General features: G+C 30.6%; 1 protein-coding gene across 11 annotated transcripts in view; it reads right to left on the reverse strand.

Annotated features, from left to right (window-relative positions):
* LOC100167590 (aryl hydrocarbon receptor protein 1) overlaps positions 1-13,811 on the reverse strand; it is a 58,241-nt gene extending 44,430 nt beyond the window's left edge. For 2 of the 11 annotated variants that reach the window (XM_029491548.1, XM_029491547.1), the window contains exons 1-2: positions 12,889-13,803; positions 4,971-5,444 (exon numbers count right to left, since the gene is read on the reverse strand). In XM_029491548.1, coding sequence (XP_029347408.1) covers positions 4,971-5,065 — 95 coding nt within the window. In that variant the 5' untranslated portion in view covers positions 5,066-5,444; positions 12,889-13,803. Of the gene's footprint in view, positions 1-4,970; positions 5,445-12,888 lie in introns of all 11 variants that reach the window. The other 9 variants (XM_016808842.2, XM_016808843.2, XM_008190388.3 and 6 more) reach the window with 9 other exon arrangements.
* Positions 13,812-14,828: the final 1,017 nt, after the last annotated feature.

Here is a 14,828-nt window from a genome sequence, read left to right on the forward strand (position 1 = left end):
TTAATAAGTTTAAAAACCGTATACAGTACATAATATATTATGTATATATACATACTATACATACATGGTTGTATAGTCACAGGACGTCGGTGGTGCCCATTTCAAAAATTGAAAATAGCTGACATTATAATGTAATACTATTATAATCGTATAAGACTATTTTTTTTATATGTATAAACCCAATCAAAGTAACAAACAATTTTCAGGTATTCAATGAAAAATATTTACAATTATATTAAGAATTCAAAATTGTTTTTATTTTCTATAGATTGTATAAAGTATTAATACTTAATTTGAATACTTTGAAAAAACATCAACAAAACATTTTGTACTATACCTATAAAAAAGTTATATAACAAAGTTTCAAAAAATTAAAATTTTTAAGTTTTCGTTTAACAATGAATATTATGATATATTATTTTCAAGGAAATCAAGTTGGTGTAAACATATTTTCAAGTCCAAATGGTAAACAATATAAATAGTAAATATAGGTATATTAGGAACCTATTTTAGATATACGATTTAAGTTCTAACGTTTTATTTCCATGACAATTTAATGGTATGGTATAGTATACCTAATATTAAATAATAATATATATATATATATATAATATGTATATAATTAATTATACAATATTCTCTAGATCATTTTAAGTTTATACTTTTTTATTAGACAAGTCCTATCATTTTTGATAAATTATAGGTTTATCAAAGACCATAGAATTTGTAATTTGTACCTATTATTCAATATTTTAAATCATTTATATAGCTATAGTGTAGATATCATGTTGTAATACTTGTCTTGCACATTTAATTCGGATACTTTTTGGGAATAACTTGTAATTCAAAGATACAAGACACAGATACTTAAATACTTTACATAATTTGAGTGCACAATATATTTGTCTCAATTGAATACACAATAACTGAAGGGTATTGATACAATTGGAACATTTAAGAAATGCAATAAACAGATAATATGTTATACTGATATCGTTATTCGTGTTTGTTATAACCAACAGTATACCTTAGTGTTTGATAATTCAACAATATTAAGTTATAATTAAGATGGGTTTCTAATCATTTAGCATATTCTTTTAAATACATATTCAAAAGCTATAATATACTAATAATAACTTTCTTGTATTCCCATTTTCAGAATTAACAGCATCTTTAGATAGTGAAAAATAATACAATTTACATGAAATTAATGAAAGATTTAAGTGATAAAAATAAATCTTTAGCTTGATTGAATTCTGTCACCAAAAAATCATTTCTTATGTACAATACAGATCTATGTTCTTCTACACCAGATGAACGATTGCTTCCTATGGTTGGTGTTAAAAATATCGCTGTACAGTAGTTTTTAAGTATAGAAATAAATTTAGTAGATAGTTATAATCATTACAGTTTAATGGATGATGTATTAAATTGTATTGTATTGAATAATAATAAGTCCATTCAATACAATATTAAAAATAACAAAGTAAATCGGATTATTCCGACACTAATTACTAAATTTGGTAAGTATGTTATGAGCTAATAACAGTAAGACAATATAAAAATTTTCGTTCCGCCAATAAGTCTTATCTGCTTTAATATTAGAGTGAAGAGATTATTCAGTTTAAAGGTAAGCATATTTTCTGAGGCCTTTTATAGGCTCTTATTACTATTTTAATTTTAAAGTGAGTTTATAATTATTATTATACTATCAACTAAAATTTAAAAAAGCTCATAACACGCTATTTAGAATTTAAATATCAATAAAAGCTTAAAAGGTGTTCTAGATAATATTGTTAATTTAATATTATATTGGTCTTTGTATATATTATTAGAAGTTAGTACTGTAATAGATACTCATAAAAATTATTTTAGTATGTAAGTACTTAATAATGTAAAAAAAATTATATTTTAATACTATTCAAATATTATGCTTACTAAGGTAGGTACCTACTAAATAATCTGCCATTTTTTACATACATTAGCTAGATTTTTGCCTACATAAACACATTTTCAAGTAATCTGTTAGTTTTATACTTGTATGTGTAAAGAGAGAATTATTGAAAATCGAACCCCTCACCTTAACAAAGTCCTGGTTATGCCACTGTGAGTGTCTGTGATTCAATATTGAATTAGTTATCTGATTACTTTTTTTGAAGTTGTTACGTTAGAATAATATCGATAATAACACTGATATCAAAATGTATTAACTATAAATTACAGAATTATATTAAGGCATTTGCCTAAACAAAAGCAATGTTTATTAATTACCGCTACTAATAAAATTGATTTTTTTTTTAAGGTATTGTATAGCTTTGACTGCGGGCCTGGCGTGAAAAAAAAAAGTATGACCGCGGAAGATGTTATTATTATTTTTTGTGATTTACAGTTTAACCAGTTGCTAAGCAAAAAAAGTCTCAAATAAAATATTTCCGTACTGTGTTTATCTACCATTATCAAAAAAAAATAATTTATTTTGTCATTTTCTTTTCGGTCGTCGCGCTCAAAAAGTGTAATTTGAATTAATATCATACAAAAATAAATAGTCATAATTACATGATACATATAAGCTACAAAATTGCTATGCAATAGCTTTACCACGGCAATCCCCGGTGCCTCGGACTTTTTTTTTATATAAAACAAAACATCGGCGACAACGGCCATTAGTATTGTTGCTGTTATACTAATTACAATTATTTTTCTAATTATTTTTCTTAATTATAATATTTAAATTAAATCGAACAATTCAGGTTTTCTTAAAAGTCTACTGTTATTATACAACAACAACATTTCAAACGTTACCAGCGCGGGTAAGGTACGTATTATATTATTATCATATATTTTATACCTCGTGGTACGATCAGTACCGACCGTAATTTTCGTTCGGAAGAGTTGAAAAATCGAATTTATTCGCGTTCATCTTGTGGCAATTTCCGAAATAGCACTAAAAGTAATTTGCCGCAGACACACACACACACAAAGTATAAGCTCTATTTTATACACCTATATGTACACACGAAACGAAAAGTGTATATAATATATATGTACCTACAGTATACAATGTAACCTCTATATATAGTCTACATTTAGGTACATATGAAAAGATATGCGAAGGGAAAACAAGTTATTATAGCAACGGCGGTGGCGACCGGATAGCGGGGCACCCGACCACGGTATATAAGTCGTAAATCCGTCCCTGCAACGTGTAGGTACCTATATATGCACGCTATACACACCACACACGTGCGCGCGAGTTTAACTCGCGGAGGGCGCCGAGCGACCGATAGGAATTGACCACTGATGATTACTTTTTCAAAGGGCGGGCACCACGGGAGCAGCGACGGAGGGTCGGGAACGCGAAGGTTATAGGCTATAGCACATATGGCATATATATATATATATATATACACACATACATAGTAGTCATAGTAGTACTTAAATGTGTATATAGGTGTATATATTCGCGCCGGCCAGTGGCCCCCTTGGCCGTTGCCGCGATTGCGTGATGTACAAACATTACATTACCGGTCCGGATCCACTGTGTGTTGTTCTTGCGTTGTATATGATATATATATAGGTATATGTGAGTGAAGTTACCGGTGTAACATAATCTTCGGTAATGGAGCTAGTGACGTCACACTGCGGGAGTACGAAATGCATCAATTACACAAACACACGTGGCGCTTGCTATGTATATACCTAAGTATACATATTAATAAATATTATAATAATATCACGTTGACGCGCGCACCCGATTTATATCAATCAACGAGGACAGAGGAACAAAAAAACAATAATAATTGGCGCCGAGAAAAAGTTTTGAAAAAAACAACAACGCCTGATAATAGTGTTGATGTAGTTACTACCTACACCTATATAATATATACGCACGTCACACGAATGGATACCCTTTTGGAAGCCATTCACTCGCGGTAGTCGCCAAAAAGAATTATATATTATTGTATATAGGTACGTAGGTACCTAAATAGGTATAATGGTATGCATATAATATATGTACATTATCACAATATTATATTGTTTTACGTCACGATGACGGCGTATGTGTTACATTTACAGGATTATTTTGTTCACCTTTTATAAACCTATTAAAACGGCGACAGTTATACTATTATAATAGTTATGTACTTATGTGTATAGGTTAGGTTATATTATACGCATCGTACTGCATGTGTATATATTATTATATATCGTGTACGAGTGCACACACGATTATACGATGATTTGATTGTAACATCATGATTTTCCATAACTCGTAATTAATTTCGGTATCTTAAGTCCAGAATTGTGTATTTGTCATAGTATTCGTATAGGTACTTGAAATACTTTATCGAGTTGTATATTTGTAATATGCTACAGACAAAATCAAAATTAGGGCATTCACAGATTATAATTTATTTCACACATTTGTTGAAAATTGAAATTCTCCATATTATGTGTATAGTATTTTTTCTAGTTATATAAGAAAATAAATGCATAGTACAATAAATAAATATAGCGAAATATTAGTAGAAATTGCACTACGCCGAGGTAAAACCTCGTATTTTATGTAAATACATTTTATTTTGTAACCTAAATTTTCACTTTTCCCTTGATAAATCAGGCGTTATAAATCTGCTATTTGAAGTATCCTAAGCATACTTTTTCAAATCAAATAAAAAGGTATTTTATTAATCAAATACCTTTACACGAAATCAATACGTAACATACACAGAAAAAAAACATAACTTAAGCATAAATTATTAAGTTTTTATATTTACATAACTAACATAATATTATCTATATTATATAATGAGCACCTAATTCGTTAGGTCACTAAATAGTTGATAACAATTTTAAAACGATTTTGAACGATTTTACTTGTATAGACGTACACTATAATTTTTGAGCAAATCGATCAGCATATTATAATATAAATAATAAGCTAGAAAATAAATGAAAACGTAGCATACCTCTTGCCGTTTCGCCGTCGCCGCTTGGTCGCGTAGACGGTGCTCAGTGGGTTGACGGGCTGGACTGGCGGTGCCGTGACCGCGGCCACAGCCATTGCGACGGCCCCGGACTGACCGCGCAACTGTCCGTTGGACGCGGCCACCAACTGATGGTGTTGCACGTGGTTCTGGTGGTGTTCGATCAGTGGCTGGTGGTATGTGGCTGGGGGGGCGCCGCATGGCCCCGTCCCCGTGACGTACTCCGTTTTGGGGGCGCCTCGAGCAACCTGCGATGTCAGCGCCGCACGCCCGTTGTCACTCGGCCGCCGATCACATCACATCACATCGCATTCGCGGTGTGTCGGTGGTACGACGGATGTGGTGACCTTCGACTTGATGGGCCCCCGCGTGTGACCTTAGTAGCCAATTCGTTATTGTCTGACACAAATTTCGCGACCACGTGTCTGTTATGTATTTACGTCTGTGGAGAAAATCCTAATTAAGAACGAATACAGACAATAATCAATAATAGGTATAAAATCAACGTTTCGTTGTTATTTTGTTGTGATTCTAGATGGTACCCGTAAAAACTTAAAATATTCTACCATTAATTAAAATATCATTTTCTATACAATATGAGGTTTTAAATATATTTGGACAAAATTTAAACTATTTAATTTTTATAAAGGCATTTGCAATGTTTTAATAATTGTCGTTTTTTCCCATAAATCTCAATATATTTTATTTCTAGGTCTGAAAGCTTGACAATAATACAAGTAGGTATACCTATTATTACAAGCTGTTTTTTTAAGAAATTTAAAGCGTCTCAAGTTAACATTTTGATAATATTTGCAAATTATGTCGTAATGAAAAATGTTTTAATTTTTAAACAATAATATCTACTATAGGCTTGAAAATGTAATACATATTATCCTCGTAAGTTGTTTTAATAGAAATTTAAAATTTTCTAAAATACAGAGGTACCTAATATATATGCACCATTGTTTCTAAAGACTTTAAAGTATAAATTATAATTTGATATTTAAACGAAAATAACTACGGTATTGGCTTACAGGTTATAACGCTATATTTAATATACCATATTTTTTACAACCTTAAAACATCTAGTACAGTGTGCAGGTATATACAAATTATTTTCAGTATGGGCCCATTTATCACTAGTTAGAATAGCGACTAACATAGCCATAACCACACATTTTTTAGGAAGCTGGGTAGTTATAAATACAAATAACAATTGCACAATTTAATTTTATAATTATTATGTAAAATTATTTTTTTTATTCTTTTTTAAAAAATATTGGCACTTTCATATATACATATATATTTTAATATTGTCTTAATGTAAATTGAACGCATCAAAGTCATCAAAGCCAGTCCTGACAATCTAACATTTCCTTGTTGATTCCTCAAAACGATTTTAATCAACCCGCTAAATTAATCATGGTGAAAAACTGTAAACAATGTAGATATACATGAAATGGTTTAATTGAATCTGCGATTTCACTATGGGCTCAAAAAAAAACAATCCTAGTAGTTTTGTCAAAAGCACTGGGAAATACAAAAAAAAATTGAGAAAAACCAGGAAATTGTACGTTCAATCGGTTATCGACAAAATCGATTTTGGTTTTTGGTGAAACTTTTAGAGTACAAATGACTGTAGATACATGCAATTTTCACTAAATGTTTATATTAGAATTTTCAATACACCATACAATTTTCAAAATATTTCGAGCTGTTTTGAGCTGTTACGGAAAATATCAATTTTCAATTTGGTTATTTTTCTATAAATATCAATAAGATTTTATTTGTTAGGTCAAAAAGTGTGAAAATGTAAAAAAAGACTTGATATATTGTTACAATATCAGTTGAAAAATATTAAAAATACATAGGCAGAACTTTTTTTTATAAGCATTTAAAGTTCGATTTTTAAGAACATTTATCAAATTGGAAATTCAAAAATGATTTACTAGTTACATATTTATAAAATATTCAACTATTATAGTAAAGGATTAAAAATGTAAAACAAGGTTCCACGTAAATAGTGCAATCAATTATCTTATTCACATAATACCGTTAAATATAGGTACTTATAGTAATATATCATAGGCTGACTGACCGTCTTCGCTCAGAATTGTTAACCTCTTGTAACCTACTGTACAGCAGAGCGATACCCACTTGCCCACCTTTTCAATAGTAAGTTACACTACTTGTATCTTATAAGTGATATGCTTTTTTAACAATATATTATAGTCGTTTGAATAACAAAACCATGGTATAAGAACGACAGTTATCAAGTTTTGCTACTTTACGAATACGCATTTTTTTTTAATATATCAGTAATAATAAAATTTAAAACGAGCAAAAAGTGATATTCCAATTTCAACTTCTGTCATCCACCCACAGATATATTATTATAATACGACGGAAAAGCGAAAATATACTGTTATTAAACCATAATAATATTATTATTGATAATTTATCATTTACGTTCATAAAAAATATATTTCATATTTCATATTGTGTTAAGTTTCGAAATTTATCACACGTTTATAAATAAATAGCATAACATTTTAATATATTCTCTTTGCGATTTGTAAAATATCTTTCTCGTTATCATAATAAGTAGTAAATATTTAAAAAATGTAGATAGAGATCTATAATGCAATGGTTGCAGACTGCAGTACAGCAGCATTCTAATTTTGTTATAATTTTAATATTTTATCCGGCGTTGCGTGCAGAGAGTGTAATTTGTTTTTGACATCACATAACAAAATACACTATGTGTGTACATACGACCGAACAAATATTTTTTTCTGCTGTTTAAAACTGACGTGATTTATGTTGTTTAATAACACAACGTAGTAGAGTCGTACCTAATGGATAATATTATATTTGTAATAATATTTTACGCATATTATATAGGTTGGTACATAATAATATATATTTCTGTGTATATTTTTAATTTTTTTTAATTACTCACTGTTAATTTAAGTTTTTACGCATCCACATTATGATATTATTTTAAGTTGGTTCGCTGCTTTTTTCAAGACGTATAACTAATGCACATAATATAGGTACTTGTAAATATAAAACATTTAGCTTTAAAAATATCCGGATAATTCGCTCGGTTCTATACTAATATAGTTTACTGTTTATACTTTATAGTGTACTCATAATGACTATAGTCACATAAGTGACTGTAATGCGGATACGTGTTAAATTTAACTTTAGTGATAAATCATTTGTACATATTTTGTAGGAAAAGTCGAAAAATTATTCTGAACTGAGACAGACGTCTTTATCTTTCTAAAGATATTTTATATTTTTAAATGTTTCTATATAGGTAAAACGATAAGTTGCACTAATATATTTAAAATATTACTAAGTCTCTTATTTACAAAGACATTTTATTATTTATTTATATTACTGTTAGTTAGTTATTTTTATATTAGTAATTTTATAAGTTGAACAAATGTTGGATAGTACATCGCATATATTACATAAATAATAAATAGGTACCTATATAATAAATATTATTTTTATCAGTCATTACGGAAGTACCTACCGTTTTATATTTTTAAAATTTATGAATTCATAGGTAATATACTTTATGGTAATATAGTACCTATATGCATCATTAAATTATAAAAAGTAGTATTAATCATATTCTATACAAGAAAAATAGTTGATTTACTCAAGTATGTTTAACATTTTGATTTCATACTTCCAACATTTTTTTGATTGTCTTGAAAACTACTGAGGTTGTAAAAAACAGATCCATATTTAAATCCACAATCGCTATTAAATTATTATTTTTGACATTTTATGAATGACCTATACCGGGCTATACTATACTCTACCATGATAGTTTCCTATTACAGGCAAAAAAAATTATTTGACGAACAAATAAAAAAATATTCTAAGAAGTTAATTACAATAAGTCATGATATGAGGTTCGGATTTAATGTTCTAAGATTCCAAAAATGTCCCAAAAAAGCATTGATGAACCAATTCATTTAAAATATTTTTTTTTTATTTCTGTTAGTAGAAATTGAAATATTTTTTATTAATATTTTATACAAAAAAATGGTTTTACTGTTGTTGATTTTATAAAATCGACATCTCTATATTGTAATCGACCGGTAGTCGTGTGATGATTAGGTTATTAAATAAAGCCGAGACTCGTGCTGTTATTTTAAAACCAGATTACTAGATGTCATAGTACAGACACGGGAAAATGCATACTAGTAAATATTCAATTGAATGTAAATTATTTTCGTTTTAGTCATAGATTTACCAAGAAATAGCTAATAAATTATCTAAAAATAGTCAAATAAATTTTCTGTAGTTAATAGTCATATAGCTCATTTCTGTAAGTTAAAAAGTATCTATCATTTTAGGTAGGTAATCCAAAAAAATAAGCAAATGTATTGAAATCTTAACTCTAGCCACGACGAGTTTATTATAATATTATTAGATAATAATATAGCAGTATGATTGTATATAATATGTCAAATATTTTAGGTATAAGGGCACACCATGTTAAAACCGCAACAATATAATATTATAATATATAGGTAGGTAACCTTGCTTAGAGCAAAGTTTACTATTTTACTAAAAGCTAAGTTTACAGTTATTGTTTTTCATCTTATAATGATTAAGTAATGTTGCAAAAGTGTAATATAATGTTATATCTATCAATCTGGGGAATCTAGACCAAGCCACCTAATGTATTATGTATATATACAATAATACAGCTTAATTACTGATGTAGCCAAGAGGCCTATTTAACGCCTATTTAAGTACATTTTTATTCTGACGTTCTGTAAGCACGTTAAAACAATATCATTTATAGACGAGAACTAACAGTTTTATGCACCGAAGAGATTGCATGTCGACGGGCGACGACAAGTTATAAAATATATATATGTATACATAATACCCATTAAGTCCGCGTGCATTATATATAGATACCTATCGTGCGAAGGGCTTAAACGTGAGCTTCTGAATTTGTGATCAATATTCGATATATTTTCACGTACTGTGTAAGTAGGTAGGTACTTCAATCGTAATAAATATTTTTTAAAAAGCGCATTCACATCGATTTGCTTACACTAAATGTAAACAATGAACTATATACTAGGTACTTTCGATTAATTCGATATTATCTACGATGAAATAAAATGGTTTATTTTTATATTGTATCGATATTTATAGGTATATAAGCCACATTTTTATGGATGGCAATAATGTTTTCCTCTATTTTCATTCGATTTTATAATTATAATTTTTTCTTCATGAAACCACAACAGAAATTATTGGCCTACTTTGCATTCAATTAGAATTTACTTTTATGTATATTTTATTAATAATAGGTAAGGGATAACTAACGAGTTGGTCCAGGTTATAATAATAATATTATGCATAGGTACCTTATATCACTGAAGACGCTACAACATTATATTATTTTCGTATGAGATATAACAATTATTTTTCGTCAATGTGTTAAATGTGATATTTTATCCTTTACAACGCTTTTGAAAATGCTTACACTTACACGTTGTTAAACAAAACGAATAAAGGTAAGTTCTATGGTTCTGCGCTAACAGAGCGACAGTACACATTGTTGAGCCTGCATGCGCAAACCCGTTATCGGACTGAAGACAAAAACGATTTGTTTATGTGCGTGCGCTAAGTAGGTACATCGTGGTTATTATATATATATTATCCAGGCAATCTATTTACGGAGACACTTGTCGCGATCTGTAGGTATGATTTTAAAAAAAATTCTGTTACACATAGAAAGTTTATACTCTTAAATTAATTAATAATAAATAAAAATAGTAATTTTATAACAGAATATATTTCACATTTATAATATAACACTGCGGTTTACTGGGCTTAAAACCATTTTACCAGAAAATAGTTGTAGAATATACCTACATACCTATATATTTTATTACTTTGCGTTGAAATTCGAATAAGGCAGTTAAGTGCGTATGGCCCGTATACCTAGGTAGGTACACTTAATTATTTGCTAACTAAATATTTTATAATCTAAGAATCAGATAAATACTTATTATATGTTTATTATTAGAGTCTTGTTTCAGATAACTACTACGCGTTTCTGTACTACATTTGGCATTACATTATCTAGTATAAGAAATCTTAACAGCGCTCGATTTTTATAGTAGAAAATATATAGTGTCCACGACCGTGACCATTATATATTATATTATACATATTTATTGAAATACAATAATGGAAAATACATTGTTGTTAAACATTTTATATTATAAGTTTTATTTTATTTATACGTTTAAGGTATCATATTATAATTTATAATGAATCTCAAATTGAATTTTTATACAGAATTATTTTTATAATGATATAGGTTCCTTACCGATACCAATATTATATATAAGTTACAATTATTTTTTCGACAACAAACATATTTGTACTATTGATTTTATTTTTAATAAAAAAAACCATTAAGTACATAAATTATAGTTTTTGTAGTTTTATAAATAATAATTTATGTATAAGAGATATATACGCGGCATAATACATATTATATATACCTACATAATATTAAAATGTATATGAATATTTTACCACTTTTATGGTTTACCTGCCGGTTCAATTATTTTGAAAACGTATAGGGCATCTAAAATGTATACGAACTACTTATAGGTATAGTCGTATAGATTATTTAAATATCTCAAGTCTTAGATAAAGTATGCTGATAAATATTTTTTATATGTTTCACGCTAGAGTAACCCGAGTTGTTTGGTAAAAAGTATATAACACAACCTGTTCCTATATAAAAGGTGAACAATTATTTGGAAGTTACATTAAACAAATGAACATATTATTCTTAATAATTATTATATGAATATATAGTTATTACGATTATAAGAAAAAAAACTCCCAAATAATCATACCGAGTTAATGCGCATGATAATAATTATATGGAATTATAAATTTAAATGTATTATATTGGATACCTATTTAGTGATTGTAGAATATTATAATAATTACCTTCTGTATAAATATTTATGTATATATTTAATTAATAAACAATACGCGCAATTTCATTAACAAAAATCTTTATCTCACATATTATAATGGCTTTATGATATTAGGTAATGGTGATATCACTTATATGTTATTATAGGTAACTTTACATATTGGCGATAACATAATGAGGCCTAATCGTCACAAATCTAGTACCTAACCAGTATACAAATTTGAAATTGTCTTTTATAAAAAAAATAGAGAACACAATGTTTTTTCTCACTACGCCTATTATAATTTATAATAAAGGTATTATAGTAAAATATGTATAGGTACCTACATTTATGTATAGTTTTCATTATCTGAATATAAATTATCATAGAAAATGTTCTATTCAGATTTCGATAAAGTGCTGCAGGGTGAAGACTAAATATATTTATAACCTAAATAGCGTATATTATCATGGCTGGTAGTATATGTACCTATAAAATATGTACCCACATAATATTTTCTGATACAGGCGTATAATATTAGTTATACCTATAACCTAACCTAACCGGCAGAGGGCAAATAGACAGTTCGATCGTATCAATTTTGTATTCGAAAATCACGTTTTTGGCATCGATGTCGCCCGCACATCCGAGTTATATTCATTGTATAACCTTATCTTTTCGTCGATTAGGTAGTAACTATAGTAGAGTTCGGGGCAACCCGCGGTCTATGAATAAATTCAACTATATATAATATTATTATATATAGATATAGGCGCTTCTGAGTCGTTATCGTTGTAATAGGTATTATTATAATATTGTATTTATAAACACCCATACCAATAACAATATTATATATAGTACCTATAGTTTTTGCTGTATAATAATATTATATACGCATAAAAACTTACGTTTGAGCTCGTAGCGACGATATAATATATGCGGACGATGCTGCAGGTAAACTGTTTGTATATATATTATATAGGTATATTTAAATATTAAATCGCGTACCTAAGTGGTACAGTGTATATTATGATAAAGAAAACTTTATTGGTACACTTTTCGCGGGCAGAATTCGATCCCTGAGTCCGAGTTTGGTGCGCTTTTATTATGTATAATATTTACAGTATAGATGGGTACAGTGGTGTAGCTGACATTAGGTAAACATGAATAAATCTCAGTATGAAAATCGCGACGGAAACTATACGATCGAGCGCTGTAGCTTCAGGTTACTTACGACTTAAAAGAATAATATAAATAGGTTTACCTATAATATGATATACCTACGATCGGACGACCGAAGAAGTAAGCCCGCGTAAGGTGACAAAAATACGATTATAATATGATATTAATATGATCCCGGGCGTAGGTTTGACGTAAAATTTTAAATTTTATTCTCGTTACACGAATGTAAGTACACACGCGCCCGCGCACTCGCACACACAAACACGACACACACACTCACTCGCAGACGCAAACGCTAACGCACACGCACACACTGGACACCGTACGCGATGGCACGACGAGGCGCACTGCTGTTCTGGCGCGCGGTGAACGGATGGAAACGGCGCGGCGGCCACGGTATACGGTCGCGGACTATAGTTCGACTCGTCGGCGAGCGGGTCTGCGCGCGCGCGCGGACGCGTGTGCTCCCGCTCGCGCCGTTAGGTTCGGGTCGCACATCGGCGGCGGTGGGGGGTGGGGGCCGCGACGACGATTCCGGCGAGTTTTGTAATTTCGTCCCCCTCCGGCGGCTGCTGCTGCGGCTGCGGCGGGAGTCATCGAGCGCGCACCGCGTTCTGTTCGTTTTCCATTCCGCTTGGATTGGCGGCGGGCCACCGACCAATGGCACGCCGACCGCCGCAATGGCTGACGACTGCCGCCGCCGCCGCGGCGTTTACACTTTTCCTATTACAATAATTACACCGCCGCTGTACGCTATGCCAGTCATCGCGGCCGTGTGTGTTGTGTGTGTGCCGCGTGTGTTTTGTGTGTGTGTCCGTCCCGTGGGACTCCGTCGCCCGAGCCGCGAGCGATATTGTTATTACACGCGTATTATTGCGATTGCGTTGTTTTATATATATAGCGAAGCGCGCGCGCACTGCGCACATCACACACTCAATCGACCCGAGTACTCGACTGTATTATTATAATATTATAATATTGTTATTATAACAACGTTTTATGCATCGCACACACACACACACACACACACACACACACATCTAATTTGTATTATAATAGTTGTAGATACCGGCGCGTATATATGTACCTATATTTTATATATATAATAATAATATGATAAAATTATAATTTGTAATGTTGGTACAAGCTGCAGCGACCACCCCTGCGGCCTTGCAGCCACTGCAGTCATTCCGTCGTATAGTCTGTTGTATTGCTGCAGGTCCGATCGTGTACCTACACATCGATAAGCGTACTGTATTCTTTACAAGTTGAAAATAGGTTTAGGTACCACATATACCTAACAGCTATACTTAACCTATTATATACCTACGTCCTACAGTATGACTTTGAAACGACAGTTCGCCATTGGGTTGTATTATTAATATGAAGGACGCAAAAAATGTACTTTCAATAATTCAATATAGGTAGTACAATGTTATATATCTACCTAAATACCTAATATAATATATACACGAGAAGTCTCCATGACTTAAATGTCATGTGGAAAAATGTAATAGATGTAAGTGGGACCTACCGGCTACCCTGAATTCTGAAATATTATTATGGATTAAACCGGGCGGAATACCGCATACCTAAAGGTACATACTCCCCCCCCCCATCACCATCATAATCGCAGAGTATACTGATGGGTAATAATAAATATTAT

The sequence above is a fragment of the Acyrthosiphon pisum genome, chromosome A3, assembly GCF_005508785.2.
Source record: "Acyrthosiphon pisum isolate AL4f chromosome A3, pea_aphid_22Mar2018_4r6ur, whole genome shotgun sequence".
NCBI classification, from domain to species: domain Eukaryota; kingdom Metazoa; phylum Arthropoda; class Insecta; order Hemiptera; family Aphididae; genus Acyrthosiphon; species Acyrthosiphon pisum.